Source organism: Chrysoperla carnea, chromosome 3, assembly GCF_905475395.1.
Source record: "Chrysoperla carnea chromosome 3, inChrCarn1.1, whole genome shotgun sequence".
Lineage (NCBI taxonomy): Eukaryota > Metazoa > Arthropoda > Insecta > Neuroptera > Chrysopidae > Chrysoperla > Chrysoperla carnea.
In genome coordinates this window covers 77,285,089-77,309,559 of record NC_058339.1, presented here as the reverse complement: position 1 = coordinate 77,309,559, position 24,471 = coordinate 77,285,089, and the positions used below count along the sequence as shown (strand labels likewise).

Genomic DNA, 24,471 nt, shown 5'->3' with positions numbered 1-24,471 from the left:
TTGAAAAAACGTTAATATTTTTTGTATCACTATTTTAAGTTACAAAGTGGATTAGTAGGAATTTTTTTTATACGATTAACTGAATTTTGTTTTTTTGTTTCATATTAAAAGTAATAATTTAGATGTAAATATTATTTATAATTTTATTTTAATAAAGTTTGAAAACAATTTACTGTATTATTCATTTTCCCTCGTTTATTCTACATAAATTATGCGCATGTGCGACAGAAATTCATGCGGTACAGATAGCTTCCGTCGGCTTCGTTAATACATAGTTTTATAAACAATTTGTCATCATGGCTATGAGTGTAGCACCTCCAGTTCAAAAACCAGGAAATATGGCCGGTAGTGGATGGCCAAGAAGAAATAGTCAAGGTACAGCAAATAACTTTGATGGCAACAAATTCCCACCAAATCCTGCACTTACAATAAACAGAACAATTAACTTGTAAGTACTTGTTTTTTCAATGTATCGATTTAAAGATGGCGTTGTTTTGTTTGATATTCCGGTAAATAATATTTATGTTTTGTTTTTAAGATATCCACTAACAAATTATATATTTGGAACAAAAGAACCTTTATTTGAAAAAGATCCAAGTGTACCTGCACGATTTCAACGTATGCGTGATGAATTTGAACGAATTGGAATGCGGCGAAGTGTTGAAGGGGTTTTATTAGTACATGAACACGGTTTACATCATGTACTGTTATTACAGTTGGGCACAACGTTTTTTAAATTACCAGGTGGTGAATTAGCACCTGGTGAAGATGAAGTTGAGGGACTTAAAAGACTTTTAACGGAGGTAAGTTTACGTCTAATGTAATAATATTAAGGTTAGAACATATTAAATGTAATTTAAGTCTTGAAATTTGTTTATACTGATGGAGTTACTAAATTAATGAATATTTAAAAAATAATTTGTATATAAATTTTATGATTGTATTTCGCAATTGTAAAATTCGATGTATTCACAGCACTTCGATGAAATGTATACACTTCTAATGTAGCTATTTTTACTGTAAAATTTGAAATAACGTGTTAACCGTTACTTGTACGTTTAAAAAAAATGTAAATTACCAATATTATTGAGGGAATATATAAGAGATTACTGTCCAGGTTCAGAGTGATCACAGATGGGAAATATTAGGGAATTTTTATTGCAGGGACACAAATCAAATACATATACAGTGTGTTCCCGGATAGAGGTAACAATATTTTTAAATTTTCTTATTTTTCATCATAAGAAAAAAAGTCATTCTTTATAAGAAGTTTTGCTTATTCTCAAAAGTATGTAAGTATATTTAAAACTTCTAAAATGTACAGGGTAGCCAAAAAATTGAAATCACTATTTTTATTTTTGGTAAACTACCCTTCTTTTTTATAAGTTGGTGAAATGTTACTAAGAAAAGATACTCGCAATTAACAATTATGACTCTATACAAAATATCAAGAAGATCCGTGTACTTTAATTATAGCATCATTTTTTATTTGAACAAAAGCTCTAATTTTAAAAAAAACGTAAGAAAGAAAATAATAATAAATCAATTAACATGTACTATCCGAGAGTGTATTTTTTTGTGGACTAGTTTAGAAAATTTATTTTCTCCGATAAAAATTCACTAAGAATGGAATTATCAAAGTTGGAAAGATCTTCTTGATATTTTGTAAGTTATATATTGAGTCATAATTGTTAATTTTGAGTAACTTTTTTTTGTAACATTTTGTCAGCTTTTAAAAACGAAGGGTAGTTTACCCAAAAAAGATAGTGATACCAAATTTTTGGCTACCCTATACATTATTTAGAAGTTTTAAATATGCCTACATAGTTTTCATAATAAGCAAAACTTCTTATAAAGAATGATTTTTTTTCTTAAAATGCAAAATAAGAAAATTTACAAGTATAGTTACCTCTATCCGGGGACACACTGTATATGTATTTGATTTTTTGCGAAATATGTTTTTTTTTTAGTTTTACGAAACTTGTTTTCATTTTAAATTTAATTTACTATTTCTGTAAGGTATAAAATATGTTTTTAAAGTATTTATTTAAGTAAAATTCACTTAAAACTATGTACAATAATACAATTTAGAAAAATTAAGTAAAGGGAAAGTGTAACTAACAAATTTACTAGAACATTATCGAAAATCTTTTGTTTCGTGTGACCACTCTGTTGTTCAATTGGGGTTATTATTTCAATTTATTCTACAAATCAGAAATATGTAACAACATTAAACTCTGTAGCATCCGTCATCTTTTGATATAGTTTTTGACGAAAAATTATTCTGGCAATAGCGATCATTTCGAATTAACTACTTATAGATAATTAAATACGCTGTCATATTTTTTTACAATTTTTATGCTTTTGGAAATAAATGGTTAGTACTGACAATAATAACATTAATTATGTAAGAAATAGATAAAAATATCATATCAATTTTTGAAATATACAGGCTGGGTTTCTTCTTAACTTGACATAAGTATGCGTGAAATTCGTAAAGTAAGTTTAATCGAGGAAAATGCTTCAAACGAAAAATGTTAGTTTCAAAGGAACACATACGGATATTGAATTCGATTTAAATTTTCGGACTCAATTAAAAATTCACTCTGATTCATAACTGATAAACATTAGACGAACACTTTTAATTAGAAAGTTGGTTCTTTAAAGCAGAAATGGATACCAAAAATCTAGCATTTTGCGTGCTTCGTTCCTTACATTGAAACAAAAATTGTCTTTACAGAAAAACAAACTTCTTTTATTGGATTTATTGGAAATTTTTTTCAAAAAGTGGCTAGATTCCGTAAGATGCTAGCCTATACACACAGTCTGCGTAAGATGCTAGCCTATACACACAAAATTTTTTGCTTGAAGCTTTTATCGATAAAATTTATTTCTAGAGTTTGAAGCGTTTGTTAACTTAAAAAAGACACTCTGTATAAATTCCAAATCGCCATTGCTAGACAACAACGGATGTAAATCTTTTACACTGCAATTTTCGGCTATTCGAATATCAATGGTCTCACGTAAATCTCTGTAAATTTCTGTTTTGTTTTCGTTATAATCGATACTCGATATCGTATAGTATCGCTTAAAACCCTAAAATAAAAAATAATAAAAGAAGCGGCGAGGTTTACTCTTATTTCAAAATGTTTAACTATGATCGTAGATTTTAAAATTTACTTAATTAAAATTAAATTTTTTTCTCATTATTGCCATGGCTTTTTTTGGTTAAAATATTTTTAGCTAAATTCAGATTATCTCTTGTGTAAGTATAAAATTAATTAATAATCTGTATTTCCTTTTTTGTAAAATTTTGTTCGTACGTCTATGGTGTATTAAGCTTAAATTGAACTGTGATAGGATGATGGCTATTATCTTGGAATTTTATTGATCTTAACGCCCTGAATAATTATCTAATTCCATGATGATAGTTATAAAAATGTAGTTGATGTATATTTTAAGTAATTTTATTATACAATTTTGGTTGTTCAAAAATGATTGAGTCAAAAAAAAAAAAAAAAAAAAAATCGACAGTTACGACTAAATTTGTATTGAATGGAAAACTTGAACAGGATTTTAAGTCATCATTTTGAGTGTACAAATGTGTCCATCGATTTGATATGTTGTTAAAATAACATTTTTTAGTTCATGTTGAATTGATGCAAACTCAAAATATGTGCTACTAAAAATGGAGATTTAAATTCTGAAAAATTTTCAATTCTATGCAATTCTTTATTGATTTTTTGCAAAATGTAAAAAAAATGTTTTATTCATATCAAAATTCATACAATCATTCATGTTTCATACATTCAAAATCGTTTCAAGTTTATTTTCCCAATCTGTTTTTAAATTAAAATGTATCGTGAGATATTTTAATGAGCTGAAACTTGTTCAAATCTAAATAATGATTATAATTATGTTGAATAAATTTATTTTTTCATATTTTTCTCATCATTACGATTATCAGAATACTCTTGAAAATTTAAAAATGTTTTAATAAATACACTTGACATATTTCTCTTGATTTGTTTTTCTTTTGTACGAAAAGTGTAGCTAAGGTATTGAACACATCAAAGAAAACGTTTTTCGCCTTAAAATAAATCATACATAACCCAGTTTCTTCTTCAATTCTTAACCATCGAAATTTTAATGTAAATGAAAAAAATAAATATTTTCATTTTAAAAATAATATAAATGAAATATTTTATTCACTTAAGGTATTTCCAAACTTAATCAGCTGATCGGATACCCGATCGAGGCATATATAAATACGTCCAACATTTAATATTATCTAATTTCAAGCGACTTTCAAACATTTTTACGCATATTTTATCAAAAAACTTCAGAACATCATGGCCATTCTCCCAAAGTTTTAAGGAAAATTTTTTTCTAAGGAATTGAGAAAAGTATGTGTCGAATTTCAGAACAATCATGACTATATCGAGAGAGTCGAAGTAAAATCAGTCGAAATCACGTATTTTATTTCACAATTTTTATGGAGATGCAAGTTAAATTTTTCCAACTTTTTTCTCAAAAACGACATGGTGATAAATATTGTGAAGTTCTTGGCAACCTAATAATAGTTTGGAAATATCTTAATATCAGTTATGTGAAAAATGCGAAACAATTTATACACATTAGCTACAAGTTTCAGAGGAACTTTAGCTAAGTGGTAAAGAGGTCGATGTGATTAAAATAGATTCCGTTTCGAATTCCGACAATTTTCTTTATTCATTCAGACTCGATTGTCAAATTGTGTTATTTCGCAGTACACAGAACATATTTGAGCGTTCTTACCAGGTAAATAGGAATATATATTTGTATTACAGCATATTTACGTAAAAAAAAAAAAAAAAATAAAAAAACGTCTGAAGATTGTAGCGCCAACGTATTTACTGTTTAATTGTTAAAATACTTTGAATATTTTCTAGCTTTTTTATCGACACTTCATAAAAATATTACAAAATTAAATATACAATAATTTTCACATTTTAATTTAGTTTTATTTATATTGTATATTTCGATATTTTTAATATCGGTTCATTTTTAAAAAACTTAAAAATTATTTTATTTTTGAAATTAAAATATTAAATGAAATAAGCAAATAATATAGTAAAAAACTTACTTCCAAAAGGTTTCGTCTATGTTTTGTTTTGAAATGTAAATTTGTAATAACCAATCTTCATTCTGAATCTATCCTTTTTGTCGGAAATTATTTTGGTTTTATTTTTAACGATCAAGTTTGTCAGTAAATTAATGTTTAAAATAGGTTTTAAGAACTATAATAAAATTAAAAATTATTTAGTACATGTCAGACAAATTAATAGGTTCCTCTTTTCAATTTCCAACCATTATTTTTATAATTACCTGGTTGAATCTACTTCTAGCAAATTTTTAAACTATTCTCCATCAAATTAGGGAAATATCAAATTATAAAATTTAATAGTAACTTGTTTTAAAAAATTCTTATTATATTTTCTACTTGATACACATATTTTGATGATAAGTAGCTTCCATTCAAATTTCGTCTATGCCTGCAAACTTATGTTAACCGATTTATGATTCAAATTTTATTTTGGGCGGACATAAAAAAACGTCAAATCAATTAAAAACTGTCCAACGATATAGGTTTGCAGTGTTTGATGACTTCTAAAGTCTTTGACGAATACATGGAGGTCGAAATATGTATTTACACCACAAAGTATTAATCAATATTGAATTTTCGATAACTTAGCAATAAATTATAGTAAGGAAGTCGGTAATATTAACGATTATGTAATTATTCCTAGAGATTATTTACATCTAAAATTAAAAGTTTATAGTTGCCTCAAAACAGAATGAAAACTAGCCGAGATAATTCGATTTATTTTAAAACAAAGGTCTAATACGATCATTTATAATTTTTTAATAGTATAAACCAACCAACTTCACGTCTATCAGAATCAAGGCGATTTGAACTGTTCTTTTGATTTAAGCAACTCTAAACTTTCATTTTATATTAAAATGATCTCCAAGAATGGATTTACATACCTGTTAATATTTCCAAATAAGATTGGGAGGGGATAAATACATAAACTAAATTTGAAGCTTATTAGGATATAATTGAAAAAAAATTTCTTCAAATTATTTTAAATATATAAAATATATTTCTTGATTACAATTGTACTGCATATTTGTAATTATTAGTAATTATTATTTTTGTATATATTAAAAATTTTGTTAGAAAGAATTTGGGTAGAATTTGTAAGATGTTTACAGACGCTGGGTAGACAAGATGGTGTCAAGCAGGAATGGTTAGTGGAAGATATTATCGGCAATTGGTGGAGACCGAATTTTGAACCGCCACAATATCCATATGTACCACCGCACATAACACGACCAAAAGAACATAAGAAGCTATTCCTTGTCCAGCTCCCAGAAAAGGGTACTGTAGGCGATAGAAGATTGTTATTCTATATTTTCATGTTATTGCCATTCTTGTAATATTAATTTTATTATATTTAAAACAAAATGGATTCGTTCGCAAGTAATTTTTTAAGTTTAACATCTTAGATTGTCCATTCTGTCCGTAAAAAAATCATTCACCGTAAGTTTCTTTTTATATTTTCGGGAATGAAGAGTCATTAATGGAGGAACTCAAAAACATAATTTTTCTACAGTTTCGTTAATTACAGCTTTTATTAGTTATCGCAAAATAAATTCTAGATTTCACCTTACAATGTCGATTAAAAAGTATTTTACAGTAAAAAGAAATGTAGAATTGATTGATTGTACAATCTACTAATGAATACTATCTCCTTGTAGAGAAGATGAATGTATTCAATTCTTCATTTCATTTTACTTATTAAATACGTAAACCTGTAATTTATTTGGATTTAACCGTCTTTCTTGAACATGACATCTACAAACTGATAGATTTTTCGATTTCGATAAAGGAAACCGGTTAAATTTAAATTACAAAACCCCGACTTAAACGGTGGTTTTATACGTTCGATTAAAACTGTCGAAAAATAACTCAGATCAATGAAAATTGTGAACGAAACATTTACTCAAATTTTGTTTAATCCCTTTTCAAAATTTTTATATTGAATTATATATTTTTTTTAAAAATCATTTTTCGTTTCTTTTATTAAAAGATTGGCAAAATTCTTTTCTTTTTTTATTTTTAATTTTTTTTTATTGGAATATGAATTAAAAACTTAAAAACCAACTTTTGTACGAAGGTAAAAAGATAAACTAGTATATTAAAATGTATTTTCGAATTATGCCTGTAATTAATTAATTTAAATGTAAATAATTTTTTTTAAATTTTGAAAACTTCGTTGTTTTCAACTGCGGTTAAAAATTAACAGATTTTTTTTCTCAGATAATATTTTTAACTTCTTGTTTTTTTATCATTTTTAACTGATTGGAATTAAAATTGTAATCAAATTCAATTGTAAATTCTTGCTATACACTGAACATATGCTTGCTTCATTTTCACTTTATACAGAGTAAAATTGCATTTGGCGTTGGTGAGGACTAAGAGGTAGGTCTAGTCCCAAGAGTAGTATTTGACAGTCATTTTAGAGCGTCTGGAAATTTGAGAGGCCGAAAAACGAGTGTCTTTTTCGTCCTTGAAAAGTTTTATAATCTGCCTTATCTTTCAGAGGCCTGAAAAATTTTTAGTTGCGCGGCATGAATTTGCTCCTCAATGAATCTTCATCAATTTTAATCATTTGCCCTTGAATGAGAAATCCTTAGCTATAAAAATTTTCTGGGTGGAAAATTTAAAGACACGACTTGAAGAACAATTTCTTAAATTTCTACTTGTTCTGAAATTAATGTCAAATGTACTTCTGAGACAAGACCTAAGAGTAAATGTTAATTAGCAGTCAATTAATATAATCACGATTAATGTTACTTATATAAATGTTTTAATTGGTTGTTAATTCAGTTACTCCAATCCTTTAAGTCTGCATTTTCTGCAATTAGATAAACTCACAAATATTAATAAAAGTAGATCGCTGCCCAAAATAAATATCGCAGCTTCAAATTTTTGATTAATATTTAAGAAGTTCAGTTTTTAAACATAAAATTGTAATTTAAAATGAATTAAAAATTGAACTTAAAAAATAATTGGCTTCAAGAAAAGCCACCGATTTAAGAAAAATAATATAAATTTTTCAATAAATTAAGTTTATGTTCAGTGTTTTCATTAAAAAAAAATCGTTTTTAATATTAAATAGATATTGCAACGGAAACATTTAAAAATTAACAATCTTTTAAAAATTTTTAAATGTTAGAAAATTTTGTTTTTGTTTCTTTTTTTTTATAGAAAAACATTTGTAATCTTTGTACAATTTCTGTAAAAAGATTGTAAAAATGAAAATTGTATTTCATGAATTGCATTTTTTTTTAAAGAATAACTTGATATTTAAATTTTCTGTATTGATTGACTAATTGGAAATATTTCATTCTACAGCTTTGTTTGCGGTACCTAAAAACTACAAGTTAGTAGCAGCACCTTTATGTGAACTTTATGATAATTCTCAAGGATATGGGCCGATTATATCTTCACTGCCACAAGCACTTTGCAGGTAAACTGTCTTAAACTTACCAATCGTTTAATTTAGATAATTCCGAAAGTTCAACGAAAAGATCATTTAGATAAAATTAAAAAGAAAGGAAATATTTTGGCTCTCTATTTAAGTAATAATAATAAATTTCATCTGTGAGAGTCGAGTCAGCCAGAAGAATCTGTTTGGTACACCGCCACGTAAAATATCTTTGAACATTTTTAATCTTCTCCGGTTGAAGTTGTATTTTTAATGTAATCTGTAAACTAAATGAATCGTTGCCACTCTTTTTCTGCTAAGATTCCTAACTCTTTTTGTTTTTAAAAAACTTAAGCTAATTTTTAAATAAGTTTTTTGTTTGTTTTCAGGTTCAATTTTATCTACATGTGAATAATGACATGAAGTCTGATCTCTGATGTTTGGAATGCAAAATGACGATGATTCCCGTGGAGGAGATTAAAAACGAATGATCAATTAAAAAATTGTACTTTTAATTATTTAAATTAAGTCTTATTTTAACGATATATATATATTATGTGTAATTTTAATTAATAAAAAAATATGTTTATAATTAAATTCTATAGCAAGATTTTCTTCGAGAGAATCGTTTTTTCTCAAAAACTTTCAGGATTGCCCAAGGTTTCTTTTGTCTTCGAAAATACACAAAACTTTTAAAAATATCTCGACTTATAGTACAAGATCCAAATTAAGGTCGACCTTCACCCATCTGTTACCGACTGAAAGGTATTTTTTATGAAATGTAAAATATTTACAAATATCCCTGTAGTGAGTTGCCTAAAAAATATGGTCAAGACAACTTTTAATAAAAATATCAAAACTTGGAAAGCTTGTAAACTTAATTTTTGACTGATATTTTGTGGACAATCATACAGCAGCACCGTATTTACAATAAAATTATCTTTATTTAGAGATGCGAGTCGATGAATTAACAGATGAACGTAATTACTATTCAAAACCTGTATAAATGCGATAATAATGAACGAAAAGAGGCAGACAACATAGATGCATATTCTTTATGGCGTTTACTATCGAGTAGGTCAAAATTCGTTAGATAAGCAAGTGAGTGAAACATTTCAAAAAATTTTTCTCTTAATATTTTCACTAAAAGTAGTCTTGACCACAATTTTTAGGCAACCCATTGCAGGGATATTTGTTAACATTTTATATTTCATAAAAAATAACTTTCATTCGGTAAACAGATGGGTGAAGGTTAATCCTAATTGGGATCTTAGACAATTAGTTATAACAAATATAAATAAAGTGAAAGTGAAATTATTTTAGGCCACGCTTCATATACACAGGACTTGTTTAAAAAGTCAAAGCGATTCAATAAGTATACGTTAAAATCAATGAAAAAAACATTTCTAAAAGCAAAATTGAATCCAAAAAATTAAAAAATCGGTGTACATTTTAATTGAATCATACAATACAATTTTGATTCTTTATTGTTAAATAACCACGATCATCAAATTTCATTTTTCTTGAAAATTAAATTTTATTTCATCCGACATGGTGCGTTTTATGACCCCAATACACAGACCCACAGACCAGACTAATAAGACTTTCGGAGTGTTGAAAGAAAATTTTTTCATCTTTCCATACATACTAGAAAACCTTTGAAGAAATGCATAATCAGTTGAAAATAAAATTTTAATTTAAGCATAGTGGACCCAAATTATCCGTAAAAGAAAATTTTAAAATTCATTAATCCATTATTAGGTCTACTTGAATAAGCCGCTAATCAATTTTGAAATAAATCAAGTGGGAATTTATGTACCTACGATCGTATAAGACAACTTTCTAATTTTGATTATAATTTATTTTCTGTTACTATGTAAAAGAATTTATGCTCCAAAATATTTGAATTTTTTTTTTGAAAATAATTTGTCAAATTATTTCGTGAATTTCGTAAAAAAATATATTTAAATTTTACAACAATATGGATAAGGTTTTTGGGTGTACGGTTTTAGATGAAGTAAGTAAAATATCGGAACAAAAGAAACATAACCTAATAAAATCATATCTTTTAAATAGATTAAAGCGACTGAAGAAGCAATTAAAGCTTGCTTCGCTAAAGTTGATGAATTAGAAGAGAAAATAAAACGTAATGAAATTACAGAAGAGTACAAAAAAATAGCAAAGCAAGAATTAATGGAAGTGAAAAAATTATTAGCAACTAATACGAAACAACTCAAAGAAATGCATAAACATGGAGGTCGTTCGTATGGTATTGCAGCCGCTATTATCTTCCTAGGATTTTTAATTTATGGGGTTTATGCGATGTACCATTTGAAAATGTAAGCACTCAAATTTTGGAGTCTTTCTATTTCAGGGTAAAATGGACTGATTAAAATTTAATATTATTTTGAAGATTGATACATTTTTAGAATTTTTACAATTATTTAAAATACATTTTTGTTTATGAAAATCCCCGATTTGTTATTGAAATTTTCAAAAAAGTATCTTCGAAAAAATACAAATTTTGACCCAAAATTATAAAAAATCTAGCTCAGCATTTTTTTTAATTTAGAGTCTGACCCAATTTTATTCATAGAATTTATCTACTCATTAAGACAGATTTACTACGCTGTGAATATGCTAACGACAGCTATGTTAACTAACAAAAAAATTGTTTCTTTAATTTCACGCAATTCCATTATTATTAAAGGCTTTATATGAGAATTAAAAAAGTATTACATGGTGGTCACGAAATCCCCAAGTTTTTAAGATTAATACAGTAACAGACAAAATTCTGTTCCTTTTTTTCCTATCTGAATAAATTCATGACTTCCAGAAAATGTTGATTCCCTAACATATTTCCAGATTACCCAACGAATTGGCCACCATGTTAATGCGGTACTTAACAATATTCATATCAAATTTATTTAAAGGGATAGTATGATGTTTGGTTTTGGGGATGATAGTACAAATTTCCATGCATTGGAAGAACAAATTGTTGATTTGAATTGAAAGTATCAATAATTTTTTTATTTTTGTAAATTACAAATTCTATTTTCTTAAACTTTTGTAATTTTTTTTTATTGTATAATAAAGAAAATTAATTTTTTTTAAATTTTCGATTTATTTAATTCAAACATTTGATTTTAAATATAGTTCGATTTTTTTACGAACTTATTTTAGTCATTATTTGAGATAATTTTAATAAACAGAAAAAGAAATCAAATTTTTTCATGGGAAACTTACTTATCGTTTGACCCTTAAAAATATAAAGAAACGTTTAAGGATATTTTATTTTTATAAATAACAAATTACTTCTATTATCTTTTGTAATTTTTTTGTTTGTTTAATAAACAGAAAAAGAAATCAATTTTTTTTGGTGGGAAACTCAACGTTTGATTCTTTTTAAAAATATAGAAACGTTAAAGACACATGATTTATAAAGAAAATTGGCATTTTAACATGTTAACGACGGTTCGAGAAATGGGATGAAACGCATTTTTTTTCAGGAAAAATACGCGCCAGTTTCTAGATACCGTGATCTTAATTTTCAAGCTCTTACACATACGAATTCACAAAAAATTTACTTTCAACACTTGTTGATTCGAAGATTTTAGAAAAATAGTTTCCCGAAAAGGATAAGAGAGGATTACAGATATTAATGAACCTGTAACGAGTCTCATATTATTTAATACTCTGAATTTATTGTAGAAACAAGTTGTTTCGATATCTTTTTCATTTCAAAATTAAATTTCTGGAGAAGACGGAAATTTATTATGATAATTTGAGATTGCTCCAGTAAAAAAAATGGCATTATTTAAATAAAATACTACAAATTCTTTATAAATATGAAAATTCAAACGGAATGACAGAAAAAAAATTGTTTACAGACACTTAATACATAAACATTATTAAATATTGACTAACGACGTCCTCTACCACGACCCCGTCCTCCTCTAGGCCCACCACGACCTCCTCGTCCACGACCCCGTCCACGACTTGCCCCTCTAGCTGCTTCCTTCTTTTTCGCTCTCGCCTTTGGTGTATCATCAATTAATAATGTTTCGAGAGGTAAACTGTCGGGTAGGATATAGTATCTAATATTATTTCCACGTACTGTAAGCGTATCTAACTGTACAGGATCCCGATTTTTAATCGTCATTTTTACTGCTTTTAAATGTGTATTCATAGCGACATCGACTCCTGTAATTGTACCGTGAACTTGTGTACCATTTTTTAATTCGATCGTCACCGTTTCGTGGCTTAATTTCATTAAAAATCTACAACAGAAAATATAAATTATATATACATTTTTTAGGTTATGTTTACAAACGTATAAATTTAGTCACATATAAAATAATTTTAATAAAACTTAAAACTTTATTCAGTAAGTTTTATTAAAACTTACCTTACTAGTTTCATTTTGACTTATTTACTAATTTATTTTAAGTTTAATTATAAAAAATTAACCGGCATTTATACAAAAGCCACACTATTTTTGTACAGAAAGTTACAAGTAGCGCCACTTTTAAAAAAGCTTGGTGAGAAATATAATAACTAACGGCAATTTAAAAATGAGGTAGCGAAACAAAATTTATTTGTAAATTTAAAAACTTCTAGTTTTATTATATTATTCAATATGATTTTTCTAAATAATAGTCTTATTCTTATCAATACTGGAAGTTAATTTTGTATTTCATAGAGACATTTAATTTTTTGGATTTTTTTTACATTTATAGCCGGTTTATAAAATTAGAATTTTTTTATTCGAAATGTGCGCTCGCTATCTAAAAGCCTGTTTCTTTTTCTCTACTTTAAAATTCATTAATTTTTAACCTAGAATATTGCAGTTTCAATGATTATATAATCTAACAGTTCCTTTCAAAATTTAAAAGATAAGAAATATTTTTAAAGTTTCGTTTTTAAGGTATCAATGTTTAAACTTATTTCCGTCAAACTCGAGTTTCAAGTTTTTAAGAAACTTAACAAGTCAATTGCTTTTCATATTTTATATTAAACGAATTCCGCAGAAATAAAGAACTTCGGAAAGGTCGCTCATTGCTTTAGTCAATGAATATCAACAACGTGTTTCAGTATGGTTTCTTTTCAAACTCATCATGGTTTGAAAATGGTAGTATATACTGAAACATGCCACTGATTCTATCAATTAGTAAAACAGATTTTTTTTGCAAAATATCATTTTAGAGTGTTTTTATTACTTCAATTGTAATGAAATTGCATAAAAGATAAGACATTTATTCTTTTTTGAACAGGTGAAATATGTGCAGGCAGTGAAATTATGCAAAAATTACCAATAATATAAACCGGGAAGTTTGAAATATTGAAAAAAAAAAACACAACATTTTTGGTACTGTAAATAAAAATTAGTGAAATTTAATGAAAGAAAATTTCGTTGTAAAGAAAATTTTGTTGTTCACAAATAAAAAAGAAAAACATTTTTAGACACGCAGCGAAATATGTTATGTATTGTATACTAGCGCGTGAATTCGCACCGGCGCACCCTGCATCACGACCCCAAGAACTGTCATGGCGGTTTCTCTTGTATCTGTCTAAAAGTTGTGATATGAAAATGTGTAAATAATTACTTGGTTTGTCACACACCACCTGCTCCAATCACGTTAAGTACCTGATAACAATGTAAGATAATTGCATGTTTATTATCTGAACATAAAATTTAGCCAAAACAAATGCCTGTATGGAAGGATGTAAACGAACTTTATCCAAAAAAAATAACTCTTATTTACCTTTTTTTTACTGTTCAATCTAAAAAATTTATTTTCAAATATTCATTTCAATTAATATAAATTGAAATACAGACCATTTATGATAATTATTCATTTATAAATTGTATGAAATTTAATTTTTTCTAATCCGTAAATGCTGCCAAATTGTCTTTGATAATTTTAGAAATATGCGAGTATTGTACGAAAAATTTTATTAGGTTATGAATTATTGTAAAACTTAGTTTTTAAGTATTCAAATTTTTTTTTTTTGTAATTGTTTCATCAATTTTGTAATTGTAAATTGTAAATCATTTTGTATAAATGCAATTATTTTTGAGGGTGGTTGTGATTAAAAAAAAAAAAAAACAAAAATTTTTGTTCGTGTAATATTTTTTAGTGTTTTGTGCAAATTTAAGGAAAATTTCAGAGGTAAGTCGATTTTTCTTCTATTTTATAAGCTTTTTTGCGTGTGTGTGCATGTTTTTAAAAGAGCTTTTATTTAAGAAAATGATTGCCAATTTTATTTGAATATATATTGAGTAATTGCCATTTATTTTGGCATTGAATCAGCTATACCGAAATTGAATTATTCTTATTATCTTTTTGAATTTCTGATATAAAAATTTATATTATAAAATTGAGATTAATTTTAAAGATAAAATGTGTTTGAAGTGTGAGAGGGTGGATTTTTATATATATGTATACATAAGGGGATGAAGTTTAAATATGTTTTTATTCGTAGTCCAGTCATTATAGGTGCTCATAAGAATTTCTTGAGTTTTAAAAAAGCATGTACTTTTTGTTATTCAATAAAATTTTCCAACGTGTGTTTTATCGTTTTCAAACATTTGGGATATGTGCTGCAAAATTTAAAAGCAACAATTTATTAAAAAATTTTGAGCCCTGTGCTTATAATATGTTTATTGTACCATTTAGTTACTTAGGCGTTTCGAATGCGTTTTTCTCGTTATCGAAAGCTTAAAGCTTCCTTTAAAATGTTTGTGTTTTGTTTTAAATAGTTGGACAGGCATGGTCATCCAAATTTTAAATCTATGACCATAATCTTAAATAAATATATATTGCCAAGAAACCGAATTGTTTATCTGTTTTGTAGTACAGTCGATTTGTGAAAATTCTGGCTTTTATCACCCGAACCAAAAAAGGGGTGTTATAAGTTTGATCGCTTTGTGTGTCTGTCTGTGTGACAGACAGACAGCACACACACAGTGTTGAAATGTAATTTAATGTGGAGCGTTGTTAGCTATGTTTCAAGTGCGAGTTTAGGGTTCCGTCCCTGGAACTACAAAAAAATAGACGATGATCCTCAAAATCGGTTCAGTTTGGCGAAGGTTTTAAGGAAAAAGGAATTTTGGAGAGTGTTCTTAGATAAGTTTCAAGGGCGAGTTTAGAGTTCGGTACCCGAAAATTTTGCGGGGAGTTTGATTAATTTTGTAAATTTCACTTGTTAACTCGCCAACACTCGCGTTATGAGCATTTTGCTAAAAGGCTGGATTTAAAACATAAATAATTTATATTTTAAAATATTAAATATGGTTGAAACTTTTTATCTTCATAAAATTTTATTTATTTTCAAATTTTCCCATCTACAGTTTTTTTTAAATAAATTTTTTCAAGTCATTCAGAAATTGTGAGAATTTCTCTCATCATGAGAGTAAAAACGTAAGAAAATTATTTAATTTTGGAAATTTTGGACCTGTTCGTGTATTTTCGTTAGTTTAATATAAGTCGTACTCAGTAAATTAAGAAAACTTTTGATAGAAATATGGTGAAATTAATATTAAATGAATTTATTTATTTAGCTTATTTCTCTGCTCTAATATTTTCTAGTGCATTAAAAAATAAATTTATAAAATTATGCAGAGGTTATGATTGAAAAAGTGAAAAAATATTTAACGCGCGAAATATTTGATACATGTGCAGAACACGTGAGCATTTTTTTTCAAAATGTTTATTTGTAAACCAAATGGATTTGGTAAATTTTTAAGTGGGGTCAACAGCTCTAAGGGAAGTCAACATGATATAAATCGTTTCCATGTTGGTTTGTCTACTTTCTCTGAAATTTTCAAAGCATGTCCCCAAGAAACCTATCTTTGAAACTGTAGTAGATAGAAAAATGTTGAAAGACAAATAAAAAATTTAATAGTTTTGCCACTTTCTCTGCTAAAAAAACCAAGTGACTTACAATTCTGTATTTACAGACTATGTAGATAAGTTGATTATATTTCTTGATTATTTTAAATTTTAACTTAAGTCTCAAGAAATATTCGCCCGTTCCGAAAGATTTCTAACAAGATTTTATAAATCCTTAAATGCTGTAATTCGTTTTTACACAAATAGTTCATTTAAAATTTTTCAAAATAATTTCTTTGCATTATCGATCATAATATTTTTTGTATACTTAAGTAAAAGCTTTAACCAAATCGTTTAAAATCTCATTTTTTTCGAGTTGATAAACGATCATATTTCTGTTGAATTCATTACAGAGTCAAATACATATTTTATACCGACACCACTGCGGGCTGGGCTGATAACTTATCAAAAATTGAAAAAAAAATTGTTGTATATATATTTTCTTTTCGAAAAAACATTTATAGTTTTACCTCTATGTACAGAATGTAGCCTAAAGGTTTTATTTTGTTTTTAATCGGATCTTTAGAATCATTTATCGACCTTCAGGTCAACATAAGTTAATACAGTTAACACCCGGTAATCCGACAAACGTTTTGAAGGGCAGTGTCGGACTATCGATTTTGTCGGATTACAAAGTATTGCCTAAGACCGCTTACAGTTTGGAATTTTTTTTACAAAAAAATACCTTGTAATTCGACAAATCACAAATCCAACGATAAGATTCTATATGTTATAGTCTGAAGTAAAAATCATACTTCAATACAAAAACAACAGTCGGATTCAAGGGCCGGATTACCGGAGGTAAACTGTACTCTAAATTAGACAGTTATTATTTATAAAAAAGTCTTTTTATGTTTAATGCATTTTCTCGAACACAGAAATTGAATATTCATTTATCCCTTTATATTATAAATGTGAAAGTAAGCATGTTTGTTTGTGTGTTTGTGACGCTTTCACGCAAAAACTAATGAATGGATTTGAATGAAACTGTACACTAATATAGCTCATACATTATTAGACTAACATGAATATCATTTTGAATCACAAATTAAACATTTCTGTAAAATTGTTTACGATATACAATTCATGGCCTCCTGTTCTGATGCACTCAATGAACTACATGGAAAAGACTACTTATCATTTAAAAAAATTGAATTCTGTATGTTTTACCTGTGTAAAATAATCCCTATCCCTATTTCGAGTTTATGGAAAGTGGATAAGCGAGAGAAAGAGAGGAGGAGGCAATAACGCGGTCATATAGTTACTTTTAAGCCCAGCGAAACTGACTGGTATCAAGCTAGTAATAATTAAATTTTCGTTTGATTTTTGCAGGATTTTTTGTTTGTTTGTGAAATAATAAGTAATTTTTCAACAAAAATTCTTAAACAAATTTTGTATTTGAAACTTTACCTTTATCTCGTACGATTATCAGAAATTGAAGAAAAATAGATATTCATTTAAGCATAGATTTATTTTTTCGATCAATTTTCATTGAATCCGTTCATATGCGATTTTCTATAAAATGAATTAAGCATTATTTTAAGTAGAAACTTTTTTTTTATAAAGAATTACTTTCTAAATGTTGTACTTGGAAATGATGATTTCAATTTTCGCTTGTAGTTTGTATATGGAAGTAATGTGGCGTTCACTCAACATTTTTTTATATGCTATATAAATGGTGAATGATTAATCGTTCCAACGTGAATAATGAATATTTTGTAGCGTTAAGTAACTCTTAAGGGGGGCTGTGTTTGGTGTACACAGAGGTTTAAATATATACGAAATACTTTATCATTTTCTGTATCTGTGGCAAAAGTATACTAATCTGTACAAGACGTCCCAGGAATTTCTTTTTATATCACGTGAACCTTATTATGTAGTTTGATATTATAGTTGTATTCGATTATCGATCATGCCTTTGCTATGGAATCAGCTTAGTCCTAGAAACGACAAATACAGAACCAACTATAAATGTGTTGTCAAAGACATCATGCATTTCACATTATTGGAAAAATCACTTATGACGTTAAGCTGTCAATATGGCAGACATAGACAAGCTGAAATTTAAAAAAAACAGTGTTTTATGGAATGACTAAATCATTAAAAAGTGGACTATTTGTTATTTGAATTGATTCATATATTTGAACAGTATTGTTCTAAATTACCATGGTTTCTTAATATCCATCTATTTATTCATATGCTTGCTGAAACACATTTTAAGGCTGTTGTCGTAGTTCTGTTTTAACAGCCCAGTTGTCTGGAAATTGATAGGTTAGAATTCTCATAACAATCGCCTTTCAATTACAAAGTAACTTGATGACTAATTGATAAGACTGTCAGAGCATGGATAAATACGAATGATTGAATTAGCTTGGTTTCCATAAAAAACATTAAACCTTTTTAAAATTAAGTAGTCTTAGTCCTTCGATAATTAACTATCTCTGTCATGCTAATTTGGTGCTATACTCTGGCGTTCTTCTTCCACATTAGCAAGACCAAACAAGACTTATTTGTTACAGGAAGACCAATCAAGATTTATAATTAAAATTAAAGATGTCGATAGATTGATTGTGGAAAGAAAATTTTTGTAGAAATATTTATTAGATTATCAAATTAATCTGTTTTTACAATTTTGAAAGTAGGTTTCACAATCTTTGCCTTATTTAGTGCAGTAATTTAGCATTTAAAAGGCCGAAATCTGTGCAGGTATATTTTCATACCGGATGCGGATACTCGAAAAAAGGAACTTTCTAATGTTTAGGTTAAATTATTAAAGAAATAGATAAAAAGAAAATCCGTAAATTATTTTTAGACTTAAGTTATTATTTCTACGAACCTAAATTTTACTTTTCATAGTTATAAAATACCATAAAATTACTTAATAAAAAAAATTTACAAAATTTTAATTTTAAAATAATTTTTTATGATAAATAAAACCACAGGTTTACATCATGGGGATTCCCGAAATGTTTGTTTTCGTTGAGACACAAACACAAAAACATTCCATTGATATTTCTTCGAATTTCAAGTAATTTGCATACTAATAATAGTAGTTAAAGAGTAGTATAAAGTATCAATATGTTCCAACACGTCATTTGAGCCCGTTGATAGATATTTGGTCCTCAAAAAAGCATTACCCAGGAAAGAGATAAATCAGATTTCTGATTTTAGCATTTTTAGGTTTAATGATTGGCTGGCGTCACAATTTTACAGATACTTAGAACAGTATAAATTGTGGGCATATGAAACCATCTATGTATACTTAGAACAGTATAAATTGTAGGCACATGAAACCATCTAGGTGCCGCCTGTCACCAAATTAGCAACGAGTAACATATACTAAAAGAGTACTTACGATGACTACTTGGTAATCGAAATACTTATTTATACAATACAAAAATTGATCTAGGAAATTTTGGCAAAACTTGAAATATCTTAGAGATTTCATTTTTTATCTTTGATAATATCCATCCACGCTATTAGAATTTTAGTTGCTTCTACTTTGTTACAGAAACAGAACAGAATCTTTAAACTTAGCGAGTCAAAAATAAGATAATAAATTATAGTTTAAAAAATCACGATTTATTACACATAATTTTAATTGTAATGTAAAATTCAAAGCGTGGGCTGTGCTCTATGCATTCATTCTTTAAATGAACTGATTTGACAGATGGACCACCCCACGCTTTTAATTTCACATTACCTTTAAAATTTATATGCACTGTTTAGTGCAATAAAAAGTGATTTTTTCAGGTTTGTAAACTATAAATTTTTATGTATTTATGAACGCAAATAAATTTTCCATTACTGAAGTCCTAGAAACGTAACCTTGTGAATTTATTTTACCCAAAAAAAGAGCGTAATAAACTATTATTTTATGAGTTTAGTGGCGCGACAATTCTGTGAAGTATGACGTTCATTTTTTGTTAATTCATATTCAAGGCACTTCTCTTCATAAGAATATCAGTAACACTATTAAATTACTACCATTTTTGGATAATATGAGATATAATAATTGAATAAAAGAGGCGACCAGACGCGAGAGAATAAATTTTACGTGGACAGAACCGGATTGAAAATATTTATTTCAAATATTACACGAATTTTAGTAGACCAAATGAAGCAATACTTATTAAAGCAATATAATTTGAAGGTTTATATTATAATTTTCATATTTTGAATTTTCTGAAGGGGATTGGACGGCAATAATCCCGTCTTGTAGAATTAATTCAAATAAAAAATTTTAAGTTTGTAGTCAATGAAAAATTGTGTCTAATGCTTAATGTGCATCATTTCCGGTGTTCCTTCTACGAATAGGTCATATTTCAGAAATTTATACATCTCATGAATTTATTTTTGTTGCTTACTGGTTCAGGACCTTTGGTTTCCTTAAAAATTGCGAATATGTGGTTGATTTAACGATTAAACAATGTTGAGATATCGTTTGAAATTGCTTGAGGATATTACTTTTCGTGTACGATTTCAATTGATTTCTCAGAAACTACTTCCTTAATCGGTAAATATATCCGATGTTTGGATTTTTGGGTCAAAATTTTTATAGAAATCGTTTTTTTATGAGTTCCGATTAAATGAGTTCTTTTTGAGATATCGTCTAAAGTTCTAAAATTTTAGTCAATATCTCAAAAACTACTTTCATAATGGTAAAAGGAATCCGATTTTTGAATTTTTTGGACCAACATTACTCTATAACATAATTTTTATCAAAATCGGAGACCAAATTTTTTTTTTCGTTTTATGAAATTTTTTTAAGGGGTTACAAAATTATTTTGTTTCGAAATTTAATGAAACTTGGGTTATTTGACAATTTTGACCCAAAAAATTCAAAAATTGAGTTTATTTAACGATATGTTGAGTAGTTTTTGAGATATCGCCTAAAATCATTTACCCTTTAAGTCGAAAACAATCGTTCTCGGAAAATATGTATATTCGTGGGTTTTTGAGTTCTAATTACTCTTAATAATCCATATGCATGAAAATTTTTTAACTTTAAGCTTACTATTAACTACCCTCTTTAGATTCGTGGTTCGATCTTGGATTTAAATTTCCCTTAAGGCAAACAAATTAAAAAATACTTGAATGCTGTGAATTAATAAATTTTCTCAAACTCACAATTCATTAATAATTGCCTTTTTTCTAAAATTTCGATATTGTGTGATAGTTTTTCCAGCTACAAGTGTATTGAGAAATTTTCATTATTTTAACATTATCTCCCATTTCATGAAATCCTGTTGTTGTAACTTGAATCATCCTGTATATATGTAAAAAATTTGTTAATATTTAAGAGCCGAATATAAATATTATTTTTGCAATGAGTTATAGTTAGTGTATTTAGTGATAATATTTAATAATGGTGTAATAATTATGAACTGTGTTAAGGAACACATACGAGAACATGTTGTTTATACGTGATTTGAAAACGATTTGTCTTTAATGAAATGAAAAAAAAATTGTATAAAAATTTATGAAAATATATTTATAATACATATATCTAAGAATATGTTAGTCTAGTATGAAATCATGTTGCCACTTTGAAAACTAAAAAGTGAAGCAAAACTTTATATTATACTCATCATTCTAGTTTTGGAATCTATTTCTAAAAAATTTTTTTATCAACTGTGTACAGTGGAGCATTTATACCAAATTTCAGGAAAAAAGTAAGAAAATTCAACTCTTTTGTTTTTTGGTGTAGTTAGATAACACTCCATTACAAACAGGCCACTTGAATTACCATAACCCCACCCTCGTCTGTTTTGCAAGCCGTAATCTACCTGCTCTTACGGGTGCATGTTATTATTGTTCTTCCTCTCGATTTACCGTGTCATTCAATTTACGTTTACTGCTTTTGTGAGTGAAATTAATTGGGGATTTTTTTTACAATTGAAGACGAAGGTTTGTACTTTATTTATTAGTATTTAATGTTAATGTTTCTATTAATATAATTGCTGATTCATATTTGCTGTTAAAAACGTACCTGTACGAGCTCTTTAGACCAAGACGTTGCCTTTCCAATCAAAATTGACACTTCTTGTTTTATAACCCTGTATCTCCTGAAACAATCATCGCACTGAAATTTGTGTTATATCATTCAAAAACTGAAACTGCTTTTTTTAGTTACTGCATGGTGTTTTGTAAAAAAAATTTTTCACTACCATAATTTTTTTCAAATTTTGTGCGTTTTTTCGTCTGGCTACCATTTTGTAAAAAAATGGCAGTATCTAAAATGCCTTCATGGTCATTTGAAAACTAGAAGGTACAATTTTTCAAGTGTGCATGATTTTAGATGTTGCTATTTTTTACAAAATTGGAGCCATTACCGTAAGGGACCATCCATTAATTACGTCACACATTAAGGGGAGTAGGGAGTCAACGAAATGTGACATTGTATGACAAGGAGTGGGGGAGTCAATAGCTTTGTGACGTCACATGTTAAAATTTAAACTCAAAATTTATATGTTAAAACTAAAAAAAACTAAACCTAAAAACCTAGTTTTTATTATGGTTAGGTTAGGTTATATTGTCTGTCCACGAAGGACACGCTTAAGCTATAGAGCCCTATTGTGATACTATATATGTGTTTTACCACCTTTTCTGCTGATGATGTCATTCATCAGCTCCTCAATTATTTTCAGAGGCTAAGTGCACCCCCTTCATGCATCTACCATGCACTACACCAGCCCATCGCAGCTATTAATTAATTTAATGTTTTTTGTGACGCCGGGAATCGAACCCGCTACCCTAGCCAACTGAGCTTCTAAGGTTGACATATTTTTATTATACTCCTTTATTTAAATCATTTGTAATTTCGATGGATAATAATGATTTCAAAGAATTAACAAGAGATATACAAAGTATAGCAAATGCATCAGTTACACATTTTTTCAACATATGAGTCTTTCTCATACTAGTCTAAGTACAATTTCTCCAATGCATAGTGCACAGTATATTTACACTAAATACATGTACGTACAAAAATAAAAATAAAAAAAGGTTTAACTAACTAATATTAAAGTACAAATAAATTAAATATTATATTTTTATTGGGTGTTTACGATTGTTGAGTGTGTTATTAATGTTATTGTATCAGGTGTTTCAGTCAATAACTATCAGAAATAACAAAAAACCAACCAAAATAAAATTAAATTTTTAATGTTCGATTCAGCCATCCATCGTATTACCCTACTTCTTACGTATATATTGGTTCTTTACCCCCGTATACAGACTTTATTCGTTCTAAGTAACGTTGAGATAATGCAAATGGATCGCGTTTAGCTTTATCTAGATTTTGACTTGTTCGGCTTGGTCCTTTCTTTCGTAATAAAGGGGATTAACCGGGAATCACTTAAAAATTTCAAAAATATGACAGTATTTAAACAACAAATAACCAGTAAATCAGGCAGCTTAGTCCAAGTTCAAGGAGGGAAGGGGGTCATGACGTCATAAAGGTAAATTTTTTTGTCCTTGTATCGAAATATTATCCGATTTTATGAATTCTTTCCGGGCAAATTTAACATTTTCGTAAATTACGTTGTTTTAAACGATTTCTTTGATCAATAACACTGAATCACCCTGTAATTTCGATTACAAAACAAATAAATAAAATATGATTGTAAAATAAAAAATGTGATATGCATTATTTATGTTTAGACTCGACTGTTCGTTTTGTGACTACAAAAGTACTGAGTACAGAACATAGTTCACGGTGTTTGAATTAAATATCTTGATATTAATTTAAAAACAGGTGTATTTAATAACTATTTAGTTATCTACAGTTTACAGTCTACAGCCATTACATTATATTACATTACATTATTACAGTATTCAGTTAAATTTGTTGTTCTTGTTTCATAAATAAAACAATCTACATCATACTGGTGATATCATGGGAGTGATTACTTTCATTATTGTAATGGGAATGTGATGTAAAATAAAAGACATGCTTAAAATATTACACTATTATAAAATACTAGCTCGACCCGTGCGGAAAGGAAAAACTTGCTAGAGTAATAATATATACGACT

At 27.6% G+C, this 24,471-nt stretch overlaps 4 protein-coding genes across 4 annotated transcripts in view; 3 read left to right on the top strand and 1 right to left on the bottom strand.

The window, feature by feature from the left end:
• Positions 1-249: 249 nt before the first annotated feature.
• On the top strand, positions 250-9,077 carry LOC123294492 (cleavage and polyadenylation specificity factor subunit 5-like). The gene is made up of 5 exons (XM_044875539.1): positions 250-448; positions 539-803; positions 6,259-6,424; positions 8,465-8,579; positions 8,927-9,077. Exons 1-5 carry the CDS (start codon positions 297-299, stop codon positions 8,946-8,948), a joined length of 720 nt encoding a protein of 239 aa, XP_044731474.1. The 5' UTR covers positions 250-296; the 3' UTR covers positions 8,949-9,077.
• Positions 9,078-10,411: 1,334 nt separating this feature from the next.
• On the top strand, positions 10,412-11,549 carry LOC123296269. The gene is made up of 3 exons (XM_044877731.1): positions 10,412-10,554; positions 10,614-10,876; positions 11,471-11,549. Exons 1-3 carry the CDS (start codon positions 10,519-10,521, stop codon positions 11,547-11,549), a joined length of 378 nt encoding a protein of 125 aa, XP_044733666.1. The 5' UTR covers positions 10,412-10,518.
• Positions 11,550-11,921: 372 nt separating this feature from the next.
• Positions 11,922-13,067, bottom strand: LOC123295584 (probable small nuclear ribonucleoprotein Sm D1). The gene is made up of 2 exons (XM_044876990.1): positions 12,946-13,067; positions 11,922-12,817 (listed from the first exon to the last, which is right to left on the bottom strand). Exons 1-2 carry the CDS (start codon positions 12,957-12,959, stop codon positions 12,460-12,462), a joined length of 372 nt encoding a protein of 123 aa, XP_044732925.1. The 5' UTR covers positions 12,960-13,067; the 3' UTR covers positions 11,922-12,459.
• Positions 13,068-14,057: 990 nt separating this feature from the next.
• The window catches only part of LOC123294475 (neurocalcin homolog), a 356,610-nt gene continuing 346,196 nt past the window's right edge, over positions 14,058-24,471 (top strand). The window contains exon 1 of the mRNA XM_044875519.1: positions 14,058-14,195. The gene's annotated coding sequence lies outside the window, so the exon portion shown is untranslated. The remainder of the gene's footprint in view (positions 14,196-24,471) is intronic.

Excerpts from the sequence above, each read along its gene's own strand:
- LOC123296269 (XM_044877731.1), top strand. The coding sequence starts at position 10,519 with ATGGATAAGGTTTTTGGGTGTACGGTTTTAGATGAA. Across the intron at positions 10,555-10,613 it reads GGTGTACGGTTTTAGATGAA|ATTAAAGCGACTGAAGAAGC; the intron begins GTAAGTAAAATA and ends TCTTTTAAATAG. Across the intron at positions 10,877-11,470 it reads GCGATGTACCATTTGAAAAT|GGATAGTATGATGTTTGGTT; the intron begins GTAAGCACTCAA and ends ATTTATTTAAAG.
- LOC123294492 (XM_044875539.1), top strand. The coding sequence starts at position 297 with ATGGCTATGAGTGTAGCACCTCCAGTTCAAAAACCAGGAAATATGGCC. Across the intron at positions 804-6,258 it reads TTAAAAGACTTTTAACGGAG|ACGCTGGGTAGACAAGATGG; the intron begins GTAAGTTTACGT and ends AGATGTTTACAG. Across the intron at positions 8,580-8,926 it reads CTGCCACAAGCACTTTGCAG|GTTCAATTTTATCTACATGT; the intron begins GTAAACTGTCTT and ends GTTTGTTTTCAG.